The 14,815-nt window shown below is 34.4% G+C and overlaps 1 protein-coding gene across 1 annotated transcript in view; it reads left to right on the top strand.

Moving 5' to 3' along the window:
• Positions 1-14,815, top strand: part of ULK4 (unc-51 like kinase 4) — a 261,157-nt gene that overhangs the window by 116,184 nt on the left and 130,158 nt on the right. Inside the window, exon 30 of the mRNA XM_009290482.2 lies at positions 10,172-10,220. Within this exon, the coding sequence (XP_009288757.2) occupies positions 10,172-10,220 (49 nt within the window). The remainder of the gene's footprint in view (positions 1-10,171; positions 10,221-14,815) is intronic.

The raw sequence follows: 14,815 nt of genomic DNA on the forward strand, positions 1-14,815 counted from the left end.
GTAGATCTATTTGCTTCTAAATTACTTCTCTGTTTTTATGTGTGTTCTTGTTTTCTGTAATGAATATGAATAAAATAACATAGAGTAGTTCTGATAACAGGTAAGCCTATAGGGCCTAGTCCAACTGAACAGTAGAATTACATGTTAGAGGTGTACAACATTAGTGAGAAAATCACAATGCAGATGGATTGAGAGAGATTGTCAGAGGATGATACAGTTTTATTAGAACTTTGGGGAATATTTCTGTAGATTTTGAACCTGATTCTGAATATACTAGTTTACAACTTGTTTTTCATATGTGTGAAACCCCCTAATTTTCTTGTTATAGAAATAATATTAATATAAAACAGCAAAGAATTCATATGATCTTTGCTATTCCTAATATTTGATATAATATTTGCATATATGCTGCTTTATTGAGTAACACCAGGCAGGAAGACTTACCCAGAAACAGACTCTTGAAATGTTAAGTTGTGTGTCAGCTAATAACACTGTTGTCAAGTCACGCGTCATTGTAATGTGTATCAAAGGCAGTGGTCAGAGTTCATTATTGCAAGTGAGTTCTCATAGTCTAGTCATGTACTGACTGTAATACTAATTGTTGTTTTTAATGTAAAACACAACTCCTTAGTGTTACATTTTATAAAAGTTCCCCTTTAGTAAACACATTAGCTATTAACCTTATACCTGTAATTTTTTCCTCTTTCGTGTTGCTGATCAATTGCTGAATGTCTAGGTTTTAAAAATGCGAGGCTACTATTTGATGTTACTGTTAAGTCAATTATTGAAAGAAGTCATATTGTAAAGTTCACATATTTACTCTTTTAATGTAAAGTATTAAACAGAAGAGAAAATACCATTCATTCTTGGTTATTTTTACTTTCAATAGTGAATTTTTGCCATTGTGAATATAAATAACATAAAAAATAAGCAGGTAATGAGGAAGGGTCAGCTGGTTAGGGTACTACAATTGAAGTTGCAGACTTGAGTGAATTCAGTTTTGCCACAAATCTTCTGTTCAGCATGAAGGAAATCTAAACCACTATCCAATCCATTGTCTTGCGTTCAACTGTAGGTGCCCAGAGGAGACTATAGGAAGAAGGCAAGTGAGTGGCAATGCTTTCTGCAGGCTTTCTCAGCCCCCTCCGAGCTGTTTTTTCAGAAGCCATATAAGAAGACGTGGTGTTCTGTAGATAGTAGCTACTGATGAGTAATTTTCATTTCATTTATGTGGGTTCAAAAAGATATTTGACAAATAATTTTCAGCATTAATAGTTATTCCATAGCATAATCACGTGCATATGAAGATTTATCATCTTTAGGGGTTTTCTTTGGATTTCTTTCTTTACTCTGGCACTTGCCACTTAATTTGATGCCATCAAGTTCTTGCAGTGAAAAAGAAGCACACGCTACTTCATAAATTTCTAGCATATTGTCTCCTTTAGCTGTACCTTTTGCAATCTAAATAGTCCTGCCTATTTTTTAAGAGCCTTTAGTAGGGGTCCTTACAAAATACATTTTTGAAAGCTCAAGAATACTGTATCGACCAGCTCTCCTTTGTCCATGTGCTGACTGACTTCTTCAAAGTCAGGGATTTGACATTTCATCCCTTTAAAATGAATGTCTTGGTTCTTGCTCTGTGCGTGCCCACCAGTTCTGTTCTTCAGAATAGCTTCTACTCATTTGTTCAGCTTAGAATGTCTGTAATACCTAGATTTTCACCCCCTCATCTGACTTTTCTCAAAAGTTAGTATCCGATAACATCACATTTTCTGTCTTTTAAATCTCTCCTATGAAAGCAGAGAGTTTTAAACAAGGTACACACTTTGATCTCACTTTGCCAGATGATGAACTAAAAAAATAGGTGACAAAGTAATTTTCTCTTTCTGTGTTCTAATAAACCTCTAATTCTTTTTCTCTTTAGTAGGACAGCTTCACAAAGAGAGGTTGGAGGGTAACCCTCTGTAGGGTGAACATAGCCTAGTAACTAGCTAAATTTCCCTGAAGAGAGGAGGCTGGGGTTGAAGAAGAGGTTTGGAACCCGGGTCTCTCTTACACTTCTAAGGAAGACATTTGGTAACCATTAAAACAAAACACAACAAAACCCCAAAACTACCCTTTTTAAAAAGAAAAGAAGAGAAGCGAGTAATGCAGGAGACTGTGAATCCTAAATGGGTATTGATTACTGAACCTGGAAGATAGGAGCATTTTAAGCCTTCATATTAGCTAGATCAGCCAGATCCCTGCTCAGTGTTCTGAATATTGCAAATGTGATTTTAGGCCCATATTCTCCACATATATAGATGCTTTTACTTTTTATGATGAGAAATTCTAGGACAACGAGGACACCTAAATCCTCATGCAGAATCCAACTCAGAAATGCTACTATTCCCAAATGTTTTCTCAATGTTTTCTTGCTCATGCTTTTTTTTTTAATAGATATTTTAGATAGTTTTTTGTGGTTTTGGTTTTGTTTTTTTTTAATCATGCAGAACAGCTCAGAAATGCTACTATTCCCAAATGTTTTCTCAATGTTTTCTTGCTCATGCTTTTTTTTAAATTTTAGATAGTTTTTTGTGGTTTTGGTTTTGTTTTTTTTTTTTTGGCAGAAATATTCAGAGGACTGAAAGATAACCTTGTTATCGTAACACTGGGTGGTGGTGTTCTACGTGCTTAGTTTTATTAAATGAATATAGATAAGGTTGTTTCATAGCTATGTAGTTAATATTTATTAAAAATAATTTTTAAAAGCTTCATTTTTACTTAGATTTTTTTTCAGCTCAGGAAAGATTTGCCCTTGTGTCCTCTTTCTTTCAGTAACAGAAAATGGGTTTGGATTTTTAGCAAGTTCCAAAATATTTACCAGTCTCTTCCCTAGAGAGTCTGCATAAAAAGAACAGTTAGAGGTAATCACACATGCAAGAACTGCAGTCTCTACACAAAACAAAATCTGAAACATTGATCTTAATTTTCAATTCAGATTTTAATCCCATTGTTAAATGGATGGTTTATGTTCAATTTAATGGCTCTCTTCTCCTTTAGATATTCCTTAATTATTTTTAAAATATCTAAGAGATGCTTGATTACAAGTGCTTCTGTGAAGAAAAGGTCTTGCTCTGTGGAAGGCTTGCCAGCCCTCTGTTGTATCTCTTTCAAACTTCTGTCGTTTTTCAGAAATTGTGACAGCCCTTTTGTCATGTAGTAGAACGAAATGTCATAGGAATTGAGAACACTTGAAATCAATGTTAGTTGACTGCCTGAAGAAGCAATCTCTGGTGTGTGAACTGGGACCTTTGCTTTTATCTCATCCACTCCCTTCCATTTGTCCCCGGTCAGCCATCTCTTTATCAATCCAAAGTTGGGTGGGTTTTTTTTTTATTTTAAATTCAGTAAGAATTTTTTTTGGGGGAGGGGAATATGTAGAAGGATTTACAATACTGTAAATATAAATATAATACTGTATTTTAGAACAGGCCCCAAAACCATGTAATGTCCTTTATGCTGCTTCCTTGCTTCTTGCTGTGTCATGATCTGCAGGAAATGTAACGAGACGAGTCTCAAATGAGTTAGGTTGAAGGTGTAAGGCCTACTTTACCTTCCTTATTTAGTGCATTGAAAACATAGGTCAGTAATTTAGCAGATGGGTGTGTTTATGTTTACACCTTACAGATCACCTTTCAAAAAACCATGTGGGTTCAGAAGCTTTCATTAACATTATCTGACTAACAAAGTGTTGGAAGTCTGAGGTGTAAAATGAATGCTTTGCTGTCTTGGAAATGTTCCAAGGTTACTGGTAGAGTGTTGATTTTGTTAGTGAATGAAGTACTTTCTCACCCTCATTCTTTCTTTTGTGAAAGAAAACAGATTGTGTTTATAATTTCTTAGGGATAAGAATAATAACCAAAGATCTTGGTTGATGTAAAAGACTAATTGCAATCCTCATTTGTGCAAATAGCTCTGCGTGATCGCTCTCAGGCATGAAAGTGCTTAGCTATAGAAGGCCAGAAGCAAGAAAAAGTTGCTTGACGTAGTAGTGTGTTTTTCATATCATAAATTATCTCAAGTTGGAAGGGACCCATAAGGATCATCAAGTCCAACTACCTGCTCCTTGCAGGACTGCCTAAAACTAAATCATGTGACTAAGAGCGTATGACTAATTTTTTTTTTCAGAATTTTCTGAAGCTTTTTCATATATCAAATCAGTTAAAATCATTTAGCAAACAATGATTTTGTTTAAGGGATTGTATCTACTTAGGGCTGAAATCTCAGTCAGGCTTGACTTTAAAGTTATAAATACACAAATGCTTAGAAAAAAAAAGGCTTTGGAAAAGTATCTGAGATATGGTTGAAATAACTTGTCTAACCAGCTATTGATTTATTCTAGACAATGTTATTATAATTTTGTGAAACATCAAGATGTATTTTATATTAAATAAAGATCTGAAAATTAACTTTAAAACTTTAATGCAATTTTTATTTAATATAATGTTAAAAAGTAACAGAACTGGAGAAAGGACTAACATTGTTGTGCTTCCTTGCCTTCAAACAAGTCTTTAAAACTTGAGGAAGAATGGAATTGTTTTTCTTATTTTCCAGTTGGATACAATAACAGTCTAAAATATGCAATCACAACCTGGCAAAAACTTAAGAAAATATTAGTATTCAAGCTTTAACAGCAACAACATCAAAAAAGCTCTGCTAAAAAAAAATGCTTTAGGATCCTTAAAGGAAGTAAGATTTACTAGACTTTCATCAGTTCCATTTGTTACAATTAGTGAACTTCATCCTTAAGCTGAAAAATTTCTTGAGGCGTAATACTTCTTTTGACCATACTTGAAATTCACTGTGTTTTAATTAATCTGATATTGAAAGTTTATGAAGAAATATGGTTATTTTTATGGGCATCCCAAGAACCTGATTGTGAGATGTGTATTTTTAAAGTAAGGTTTGCATTTCTTTTCCACAGAACTCTTATTGATTATTACATCACTGTTAAGTCCTCATTGCTCTCCATTCTGATAACACGAACAAAATTTCATTGAGATATGTTATTTTATCTAAATAAAAATATAGATATACTTCAGTGAAATATCAAAATTTGAAATGGATGATGGACATGCTTTGGTTCAGTTGAGCCTTGTAACTGCAGTACTTACTAGATCACTTTGAATCAAATTGATCAGGGACTTGGAAATGGGTGTCCTAAGTCAGTCTTCAGCAGAAAGGACAATCATCCAGTTATTCAGTCTAAGGCTGGTGTCGTGGTTTAACCCCAGTTGGCAACTAAGTACCACACAGCTGCTTGCTCACCCTTCCCCCCCACCCCCTGGATGGGGGAGAAACCTGTGGGTTGAGATAAAGACAGTTTAATAGGACAGCAAAGAAAGAGAAAATAATAATGATAAAAGAATACACAAAATAAGTGATGCACAATGCAATTGCTCACCACCCGCTCTCCGATGCCCAACCAGTCCCTGCGCAGTGATCGCTGCCCCCTGGCTAACTGCCCCCAGTTTATATAGTGAGCATGATATCGTATGGTATGGAATATCCCTTTGGCCAGTTTGGGTCAGCTGTCCTGGCTGTGCCCCCTCCCAGCTTCTTGTGCACAAATGTGCAAATGTTTGTATTATCAAACTGAAAAGCTGTAATAAAGGCTAGAGAATAAACACGAAATGGCCAACACACACATGACCTCATGCCACTTTAGCAGCATAGAAAGATAGAAAGTTGGTGGAGATGGTCAACTGGAAACTCCTCGATCTCACTCTCAAACAGCAAGTAAACTCAGTGATATGAGTTTCTAAGTTGGAATAGCCTCTCAGGGCCATTGGTACCTTGAATAAATTAGAGAAGAGTTCATGTAAATTTACTTTTTTTGGGTGAGCCAAAATAAAGACCCACCACTGAACTGGAACGTTTCAAAGTCATCTTACTGTGACACTTCCATACTATGCCCTTCAGTAGCTGTTCAAAGGAAGAGACAATGATCTTACCATTGATTTTAAGAAATAATATACCAAGGCACAATTTACAATGGTATCTACCATAAAATACATCAGTGAGAAGATCTATCAACCTTATCTTTAGGGGTCCAATTATTTTAAAGTCAATTTTCTTGAAAAGAGTTATTCTTCAATTCCAGTTCCTAAGCCTTCTCAGCTACTGCAGTTTACATTTCAAATGACCCAAGGGGCAAGGAGGAAGAGAGGACTTTTGGCCTTTCTGCAGGCAGAAAATTTTGTTGGATATAGAATTATTACATTTTTATTTAATGCTTTACTTTTTGTAGTAGACAGAAAAGGAAGATAAACACAACAATGAAGATCTGTAAGAGTGATGCATCACCATTATTTGATGATTATATTTTAAAGATCTTTCACAAGTATATAATTAATACTGAACATAGGAAACATAACAAGGAAAGACTGACTGCTATTCATAAAGACAAAGGAACAAGATTTGAGAATTAAAATAAATGTACAACTCCACTGTAAGAAAAATATCTGAAGTAGGATATTTCTTCTTTCAAATATCTTGAGTATTTGCTACAACTGTCAAAGTGTGTGAAATATAAGGAAAATATTTTTCAATAAGTATAATAGGAAGATTTGTATTAAATGTACTGATCCATAGTAGTTTTATTTTTATCATGTATCAGCAGATGAATTGTTAATAACTTCCAGTAATTATGTGGTGAAATGGAAGGGGCTTACTTTCAGTCCCAGCGTAAGCTCAAAAACTGTTTGTTGCACACATTTATCGGAAGGGTGTCAATGCAATCCCAGTCATTTTGCCAGCAGTCTCAGCAAGCTTACTGAAGGAGAACAGTTTCTATTTTCAACTCCTGTTCAGTTTCCAGCTTCAAAATTCATATTTTTATAGGAATATTTGTCTTTTGATATGTCTAAACCACAACACATTGTGTTTCACCAATTTCCCATTATTTCCTACAATTTTACCCTTGCCTATTCACAAGTAGTATAGACTACCTAACCACCAATCCTAAAATAAAATGTCCCCCTTTTTTTATATAAAATCATAATACAAAATGATTCCCAGTCAGTGAAGCAGAAATTGCAAGAGGGCATGAAAATTATATTAAATTTTTAAAAAATTTAGAAGTGAAGTGTATGTGTTATCAGCCCCATATATTACAGACCTACAACATGGTATAAAACAAGAAAACACTATGACCAAAAGCTTGAGGGGCACTAAGGGTTATAGTCATAAATAAAAATGTTTGAAGCGCTCTGACAAAGTTGCAGCCTCTGCAACTGTGCTCTGCACATTCAGTGGCAACATAAAACTTCTGCCTTACTGGAATTATATAAATTTTCTGCTTTTTAGGGTATATAATCTTTGTTTCACTTTTAAAAAGAAATTACATGAAGTTTGGCTCCTTAAAAACATCTCATTTAAAAAATGGTATTTCTTTCCCTTGAGTACTAAGTCCTGAGGGATATTTTGCTTGAAAAATTTATATTACTATTTCCATTATCTGTTATCTTCATGGCCTCTTGACACCTGTGAGTTGATGCTTCCTCCTAGCTTTGAAAAAAAGTTGATTTAGTCTAAAACATTAAAAATACATATTCAAGCCCTTTTCAATAGTCTCCTATTTTCTTCCTTGCTGAGATTATAAAATATCTTGATTCACTCTGATATCAAGGATTTGAGATTTAAGCCCATAGTGTTCCAATTCACTTTGTTGATGACACTCTAGAAAGGACAAATTACTTCTCTGAATGGACTATCTACGAAGTGCTAGGATCTATAATGTAAAGTAATATGCCAGGTTATTCCTAGTTGACCAGTACCATCAGAATAAAAAAAGCAACGTTGCTCCTGAGATTAGATAGTTCCTTTTTTTTTTTTTTTTTATACAGAGCCCAGCTTTCTGTATATAATAAATTTAGTTGGCTCCATTGTGGGCCATAAAAATAGTCCAATATTGCCAGTGATAATACCTACACACCACAGTTTATTTCAGTTTGTTCAGTGACATGTTTCAATATGGATGCTTGGTTGATAATTTTTCTATTCCACTTATCTCTAAGAAACCAAAACAGGAAAACTATGCATTGATTTACATATTATACAAGCTTGCAGAAAATGACAGAAACTGATTTACAAAGCCATAAATAGACACTAGCTGTAGTTTTGATTAATTCAGTTTTCCATGATCATTTTACAGATTTTTTTCCTCTCACTGTGCATAACAATCAAAACTGTATTCTGAGCTCTACATGACTATTACTAGAAATTAGAATTTACTAGAGAACAAAAGCTCCATTCAGGGACAATTTTCAAAATTTGAGGTGAATCTATACCACAATTTGCAAATACACTCAAAATTATTCTATTCAAACTGTCTTGACACATTTTCTTTCAAAGTGAAATACAACTAATGTTAAAACATTTTCGGGAAAACTGGACTGTACTAATGTGTCCAGTTGTCCTGGTTTTGGCAGGGATAGAGTTAATTTTCTTCCTAGTAGCTGGTACAGTGCTGTGTTTTGGATTTAGGATGAAAATAATGATAACACACCGATGTTTTAGTTGTTGCTGAGTAGTGCTTACACTAGTCAAGGACTTTTCAGCTTCCCATGCTCTGCCGACTGAGAAGGCTGGAGGTGCACAAGAAGCTGGGAGGGGGCACTCAGGGCCTGGCTGGGCATCGGTCAGTGGGTGGTGAGCAACTGCATTGTGTATCACTTATTTTGCATATTCTTTTATGATTATTATTATTTTCCCTTCTTTTTCTGTCCTATTAAACTGTCTTTATCTCAACCCACAAATTTTACTTTTTTTTTCCTGATTATCTCCCCTATCCCACTGGGGGGGAGTGAGTGAACGGCTGTGTGGTGTTTAGCTGCCTGCCAGGTTAAACCACAACAATGGTAAAGCTTCAAACATGAACCTTATTGTTCATGTTCATGTATGGCTTATTTCAGTCAAATATAACTCCTGTTTATTCATAGAGAACTATATAATGTAACTGTGTTTTTAACTGGCATACTATTTAAAAGACAATTCAGTAGTATGTTCTATGCTGAGTGCCCTGAATAAGTGTGCAAAAGCATCTGCCTCATGTTGAACATACAGTCATAGCAGACATCCTCAACACTTTCAGACATGCTCTCTGTGCTTGAATTCTGCATTTATTACATGGACTTCATAATACAATCTTGTCTTACAGCTGTATCACAAGGCTAAAACCTACCTAATGTTTATGAAGCACTTCAGTAATGTTATAAAGACACAAGAGAAAATCTTTGAAACACACAATTTGGTGTTCTCAGTGGTGTTTGGTGAATAGCATCTAGTACAGTGTGTAAGGAAAAGGGAGAATCATTCTTTAAATTAGACAGGATAATACGGGAAAGAATATGTTATCATATAATTCATATGTCATCATAGTGTTTGTGAGAGAAACATGCTTTACTAATAAATAAAAGTGTTTGGGTTGTAAGAATAGAAAAGGCTGCATTAATGTAAAGCATTACTGTTTTTTGAGAATATTCTTATAAATATAAATATGCTGGTTTGTATCTGATTTTGAAATTCAGGAGAATTTATCTAAATTATTTTGGGTAACCACTCCTCAGTATTGTCAAGAGAAGTGGCTGACAAATGTATCATATTAATATGTTAAACCCAAGAAGTTAGTTAATATAGCATAATTAATTCAAATTATTTAATGGTGCACGCTGACTGTTTCATAGCATGTATAATATTATATTTCTGAATTTTGATTAATTTCTGCCATTTAAAAATATTAATTTAATTACTATTCCGCTCACTTGAATTGCATCAGTGAAGCAGACCTAGAAGTAATTTCCAAAGTAGTATAACACTGCTGTTTCTATTTAATAGCTGAAGTGGAGCTCATTTTTGTTGAGAGCTTGTCAAAGGCTGAGGTTCTGGGTCATGGATTTTGGCAGCAACTATTCTACTACTCTTCTCCTTTTGTGAGTTTAGTGTGTAAAATAAGAATTTACTTTCTCTTTTTTAAAATAAGATGTTGATAAAATGAAATTGAACAGTTTATCAATACAAAAGAATAGTGTGTAAGCAGTTGCCTGCGGTTCTCACCGACTGTCAACTGTATAAAAACCTTCTTTAAGGTAAATACTTTTTTAAAAAATCTTAAAATATGTTTTTACAGCCTTGTGGAAGAAATCCATCTTTTTCCAGTACTTTTCCAAGTCATCTCGGTAAGAATAATTTTTTTTTATATATATATACACACTAATAGATAGATATCATATCTCCCAAATCATGTCAAACTAGTAAGTTTAATAAGGCATGTTGATAAAATAATAAGATGTTGATAAAATGAAATTGAACAGTTTATCAATACAAAAGAATAGTGTAAGCAGTCGTGTCTGCGGTTCTCACCGACTGTCAACTGTATAAAAACCTTCTTGAAGGTAAATACTTTTTTCTTTTTTGAATCAAATAAAAATCTGAAAAACAGCATTAATGAGCTTGATCCTTAATTAGAACTATATATTTGCCCAACCCGAGCAACAAATGCTGAGGAACATGCATTTTAACCCAAATTTGCATCAAACCCGAGTTTGACTATGGTAACGCCAATTCCCACTATTTGCTTTTATAATTTCGTTCAATATGAAGTATCCAGGATATGATTTTTGGATAGTCACATGCTGAATTTCCATCCCTAAGTAGGATCTGCCACTTACGAAGACCATGAAAAAATGGTGATGGTTTTGTCTCTCTGGAGTGTTGTAAAACAAATATGTTAATGAAGAAGAAAAATCTGGAGGCTAGTTTGGAAGCTGGGTACTGTGCTATCCACTAGGCTTCTCATGGCTAAATTCCACACACTCTTGTTTATTTTTTCAATCTTTTGTTCATGAAGTTGTATCAAGTAAGTGTCCTGTCATGTAAGCATGCTCCTGATGAATACTAAATACACATTATAAATAAATATGGATAATTTATGCAGTGCAGGCAGAGCACATACTTGGTTTTGTATCATTCTTGAAATTCAATCTTACTCAGGGTAGATGTTCATAACTGTGTGATTCTGAATCAACTTTGATTTTTCCTTTCTTAGATTTAAGTATTTTAATCTCTTCTCCTTTGCAATGATTTATTTCACTGCCTATCATTTTAAATCTCTTTAATACTGCATACCCAGATAAGCCCTTTTTTATTAAAGTAACCTCTTTAGTGATGATAGAGTTTTTCCAGTAGCATACAGAACACAGGCTTTATGCTATTTTGTGTACATATATGTACAAATCTCTTCTTGTGATAAGTATTAACAATAAAAACAACATTTTACAGTGTTTGATAAATAGTTTTGACCTAGTATAAGTACTGCTTTTAGGTAGTAACAAAAGAGTAACACAGTAAAATATGAAATTCAAATGGTTTATGTTATATCCTCAAATATGAAATTAATGTTTGAAACAACTCCAGGTGTTGGAATCTTGATGTTTAACTGCCTGTATACACACACACACAAATATATGTGTGTTAGTATATAGCTATGAGTATTTGAGCATGGTTACGATCTCAAGAAATATTCTCAGATCTCGAAAAACTTTTTGTAACGTATCTATAGTCATGGAATTTAAAATGTTTGTATATCATGCCACGTAAGTAAGATAAATTGGAGTCAGTCATGAATACTCCCTCTTGACGTCCCTGCACGCAGTTTGACCTTATGACTTCTAGAAATAGTTTTTTAGAGAGGAAAAAGCAGCTAAGCTCACAGTAGTCTTTATGAGTGGTGGTCTGTGAAGGTTTCATAGCTCTCTTAAACCTCTATAGCTATCTTGGAGCTTATGGTTAGAGTTTTGAGGGGAAAAAGCTTATAACTTTTAGGGAGGGGAAAAAAAAAGAAATCCCCTTTCAACATACTTTTTTCAGGGAGGACACCTGTAGTGGCTTCAGTTGCCATATATAGTAGTCAAGCTTTAACAGTGCACTGGCTATCAGCTGTGGTCTTGGTTGGCTTCAAGGGATGTGAGACCCTAAATAGGTTGCTACCCCCCTTACTGTTCCCCTGTTTTCCCTACAGAAGAGTGAATTCAGCAGAGGAATGTTAGGCAATTGGGAAGGAGCCAGGACTAATCAGACTGGAAGGATTAATTGTTATGCTGTTTTTCCTCATGAACAGAACAAATTAGCAAACTCCTTCATTATAGGTTTCTGAAATAATTTTCATGGTCATATGAGTGAAGGGAGCTGCATACCATTTACTTCCCATTACTGTCCATAAACTAGTCTTTGGCTAGGTTTATACTTCTATTGGTTTCAAGAAACAGCAAAGACCAGTAACATCAAGCCCTGTGGTGTTGTACCTAGAATTTTACCAGACCCTAAACTATTGAATTTGAGTTATGCTTCAGTCAATATGCTATTTTGTACTGTCAGTAAGTTAATGTAGAACTATTACTATCAAGTATAAGGAATATCACTAGTACTTTATAATTTTCTATGTCGAGACCAAATGTCCAATGTATTTTCTATGTATCATTAAACGTAGCTCATGTTATTTCCAGTGATGCCACTGTCAGGACATCAACCTCTTTTAGGCTCTGAAGGGAAATAATGTGGGCTCAGAATTGGAAAGTATCTCCAGGAGCAGTCTTCATTTCTAGACTGTGCTACAGTCAAAGTGGGATTGATAGCATTTATCTATATTATATTTATATTAATATATTATATTAATATATAAAAATATATATATTAATAGCATTTATCTTGCTATAATGTCTAATCAGATCAGTGAAGATGTAGTGATGTGTATCTGTAGAAAAAGGGAGGTGTATTGACAATACATGAGTATATTCAGGACAGTGAGCGATTGAAAAACAGAAGGAAATCTGGCATCATAATGTGCAAAATTTAAAAGGTGCACACTCCCCTTGGTACTAGCTTTAAACTGCTATCACAGCAGTGAGGACGTGATGGCTTGCAGATACTGGGCAATTCACAAGAAATAGGTTTTAATGTGACTGCTTCTCACTGTTCGTTGATGTAGAGTTGCACTACCTCATATACTGCATGCTACCCTATGTTGTGGTCTAAGCAGTAACACTGAGATTTGGCAATTTCTTACCCCCTGTCATGTATCTGGACCAGTTAGATCTCTGAACTCAGCTGAATCATACCAAATGTATCCTTTCATGTCATTTATGACTGCAATTCTGTAAATGTTATAGTTGCCAAACAAAAGGAACTGGATTGGTGAAAAAGGCTGTTACTGTCTACCTAAAAAGTTGTTTGAAGAGAATATGTATTAGTCTTATTCACCTGAGCTAGGTTTTAGTTACTGATCTAGTAAGTAAAGAGTAAGAGGCTTTAAGTACAGTTGCAGTTCCCCTGGAAGCCCTCAACACTCTTTATCACTCAACACTTAGTTACATTTAGGAAATGCAAATTAGTAGTGTATTTTGTGAATATGTGAAAGACCTGGATACAATTCTTCATTGCAGAACTTCAGAGGGGAATTTCATGTTACACCTGAATGCAAATTAATTTCATCAGTACCCTGATGCCAGATCCTAGTGCTAGCGGTTACATAGATTATGAGTAGTTCTACAAAGCAATATGAAGGTATGACTGCAGTATCAGTAGGCATTTATCTTGCTATAATGTCTAATGAGATCAGTGAAGATGTAGTGATGTGTATCTGTAGAAAAAGGGAGGTGTATTGACAATACATGAGTATATTCAGGACAGTGAGCGATTGAAAAACAGAAGGAAATCTGGCATCATAATGTGCAAAACTTAAAAGGTGCACACTCCCCTTGGTAACAAGATTAAAAATAATGAGGAGAATTCCATGGATGACGTAATGATGCCAAAAGTTGGGTTGATGTAAGGTATAAATATGAAATGCTGCTGTTGATGAAATAGAAGGGATTATAGCAGGAAAAGTTACCGTGGAATATGTTTCACGTTTTACTTTCTTGCTGCCTTTTTCTGCTACATCCGTAGTATTCTGTTTCTAATATATTTTACTGTCAAACCTGTGATCTGTCTGAAATACCAGTATATTATATGCAAAATATTCTTTTTGAATATTATGTTATACTGCTGGAGTGAGGTTGATAAAGGAATTGGAAGTGGTTTACTCCCATATTTATAAATTATGGCTATTTGTATTTTAGATTGCTACTAAGATTTTGCTGAGTAGCTAGCAATGAAGTTGGCATATATGTTATTTTCTGTGCTATGTTACTTTTTAGATGGGGTAGGATGAGGACCCTCCACACATCATAAACGTTACCTGGCCTTCCTTTAGGGTTCTCTGAATCTAAGCTATTGCATAGAAAAGCAATTTTGTGTAGTTGGTGAAATTCTGTTTTTCTGCTGATAAATTTTAAAACTAAATCTAATGATGCTTGTGATCAGGAGCTCAGTGCTGTCCTCTTTTTAAAGCTCAGTAGTCAGTTGTGTGCTTATCCTATTAAAATCTCTGGTGTAACTTTTAATCACACCAGCATCTCACAGACTTCAGTTTGCTGTCAAATGGTTTTTTTGCAACATTCTGTATTTTAACGGTCAGTGATCACATGAAAAATGTGGCAACATGGATTTAAAAGCATAGCCTTTTAATAAAAATTACTCTATAGTAAGATTGAAAGTTATTGTATTTATAAATGATATCTTATTATTAAATACCATCAACTAACGGTAGTCTTAGTGTCTAAACTGTACAATCTAATTTAAAGGTAAAAATATAATTATTTTTTTATTTATACTGTTGATCTATCCTTAACACAAGCAAGTCCACATATTTTCTTCACTTTTTTTGAAATAATTA

The sequence above is a fragment of the Aptenodytes forsteri genome, unplaced genomic scaffold (assembly GCF_000699145.1).
Source record: "Aptenodytes forsteri isolate BGI_AS27 unplaced genomic scaffold, ASM69914v1 Scaffold426, whole genome shotgun sequence".
NCBI classification, from domain to species: Eukaryota; Metazoa; Chordata; class Aves; order Sphenisciformes; family Spheniscidae; genus Aptenodytes; species Aptenodytes forsteri.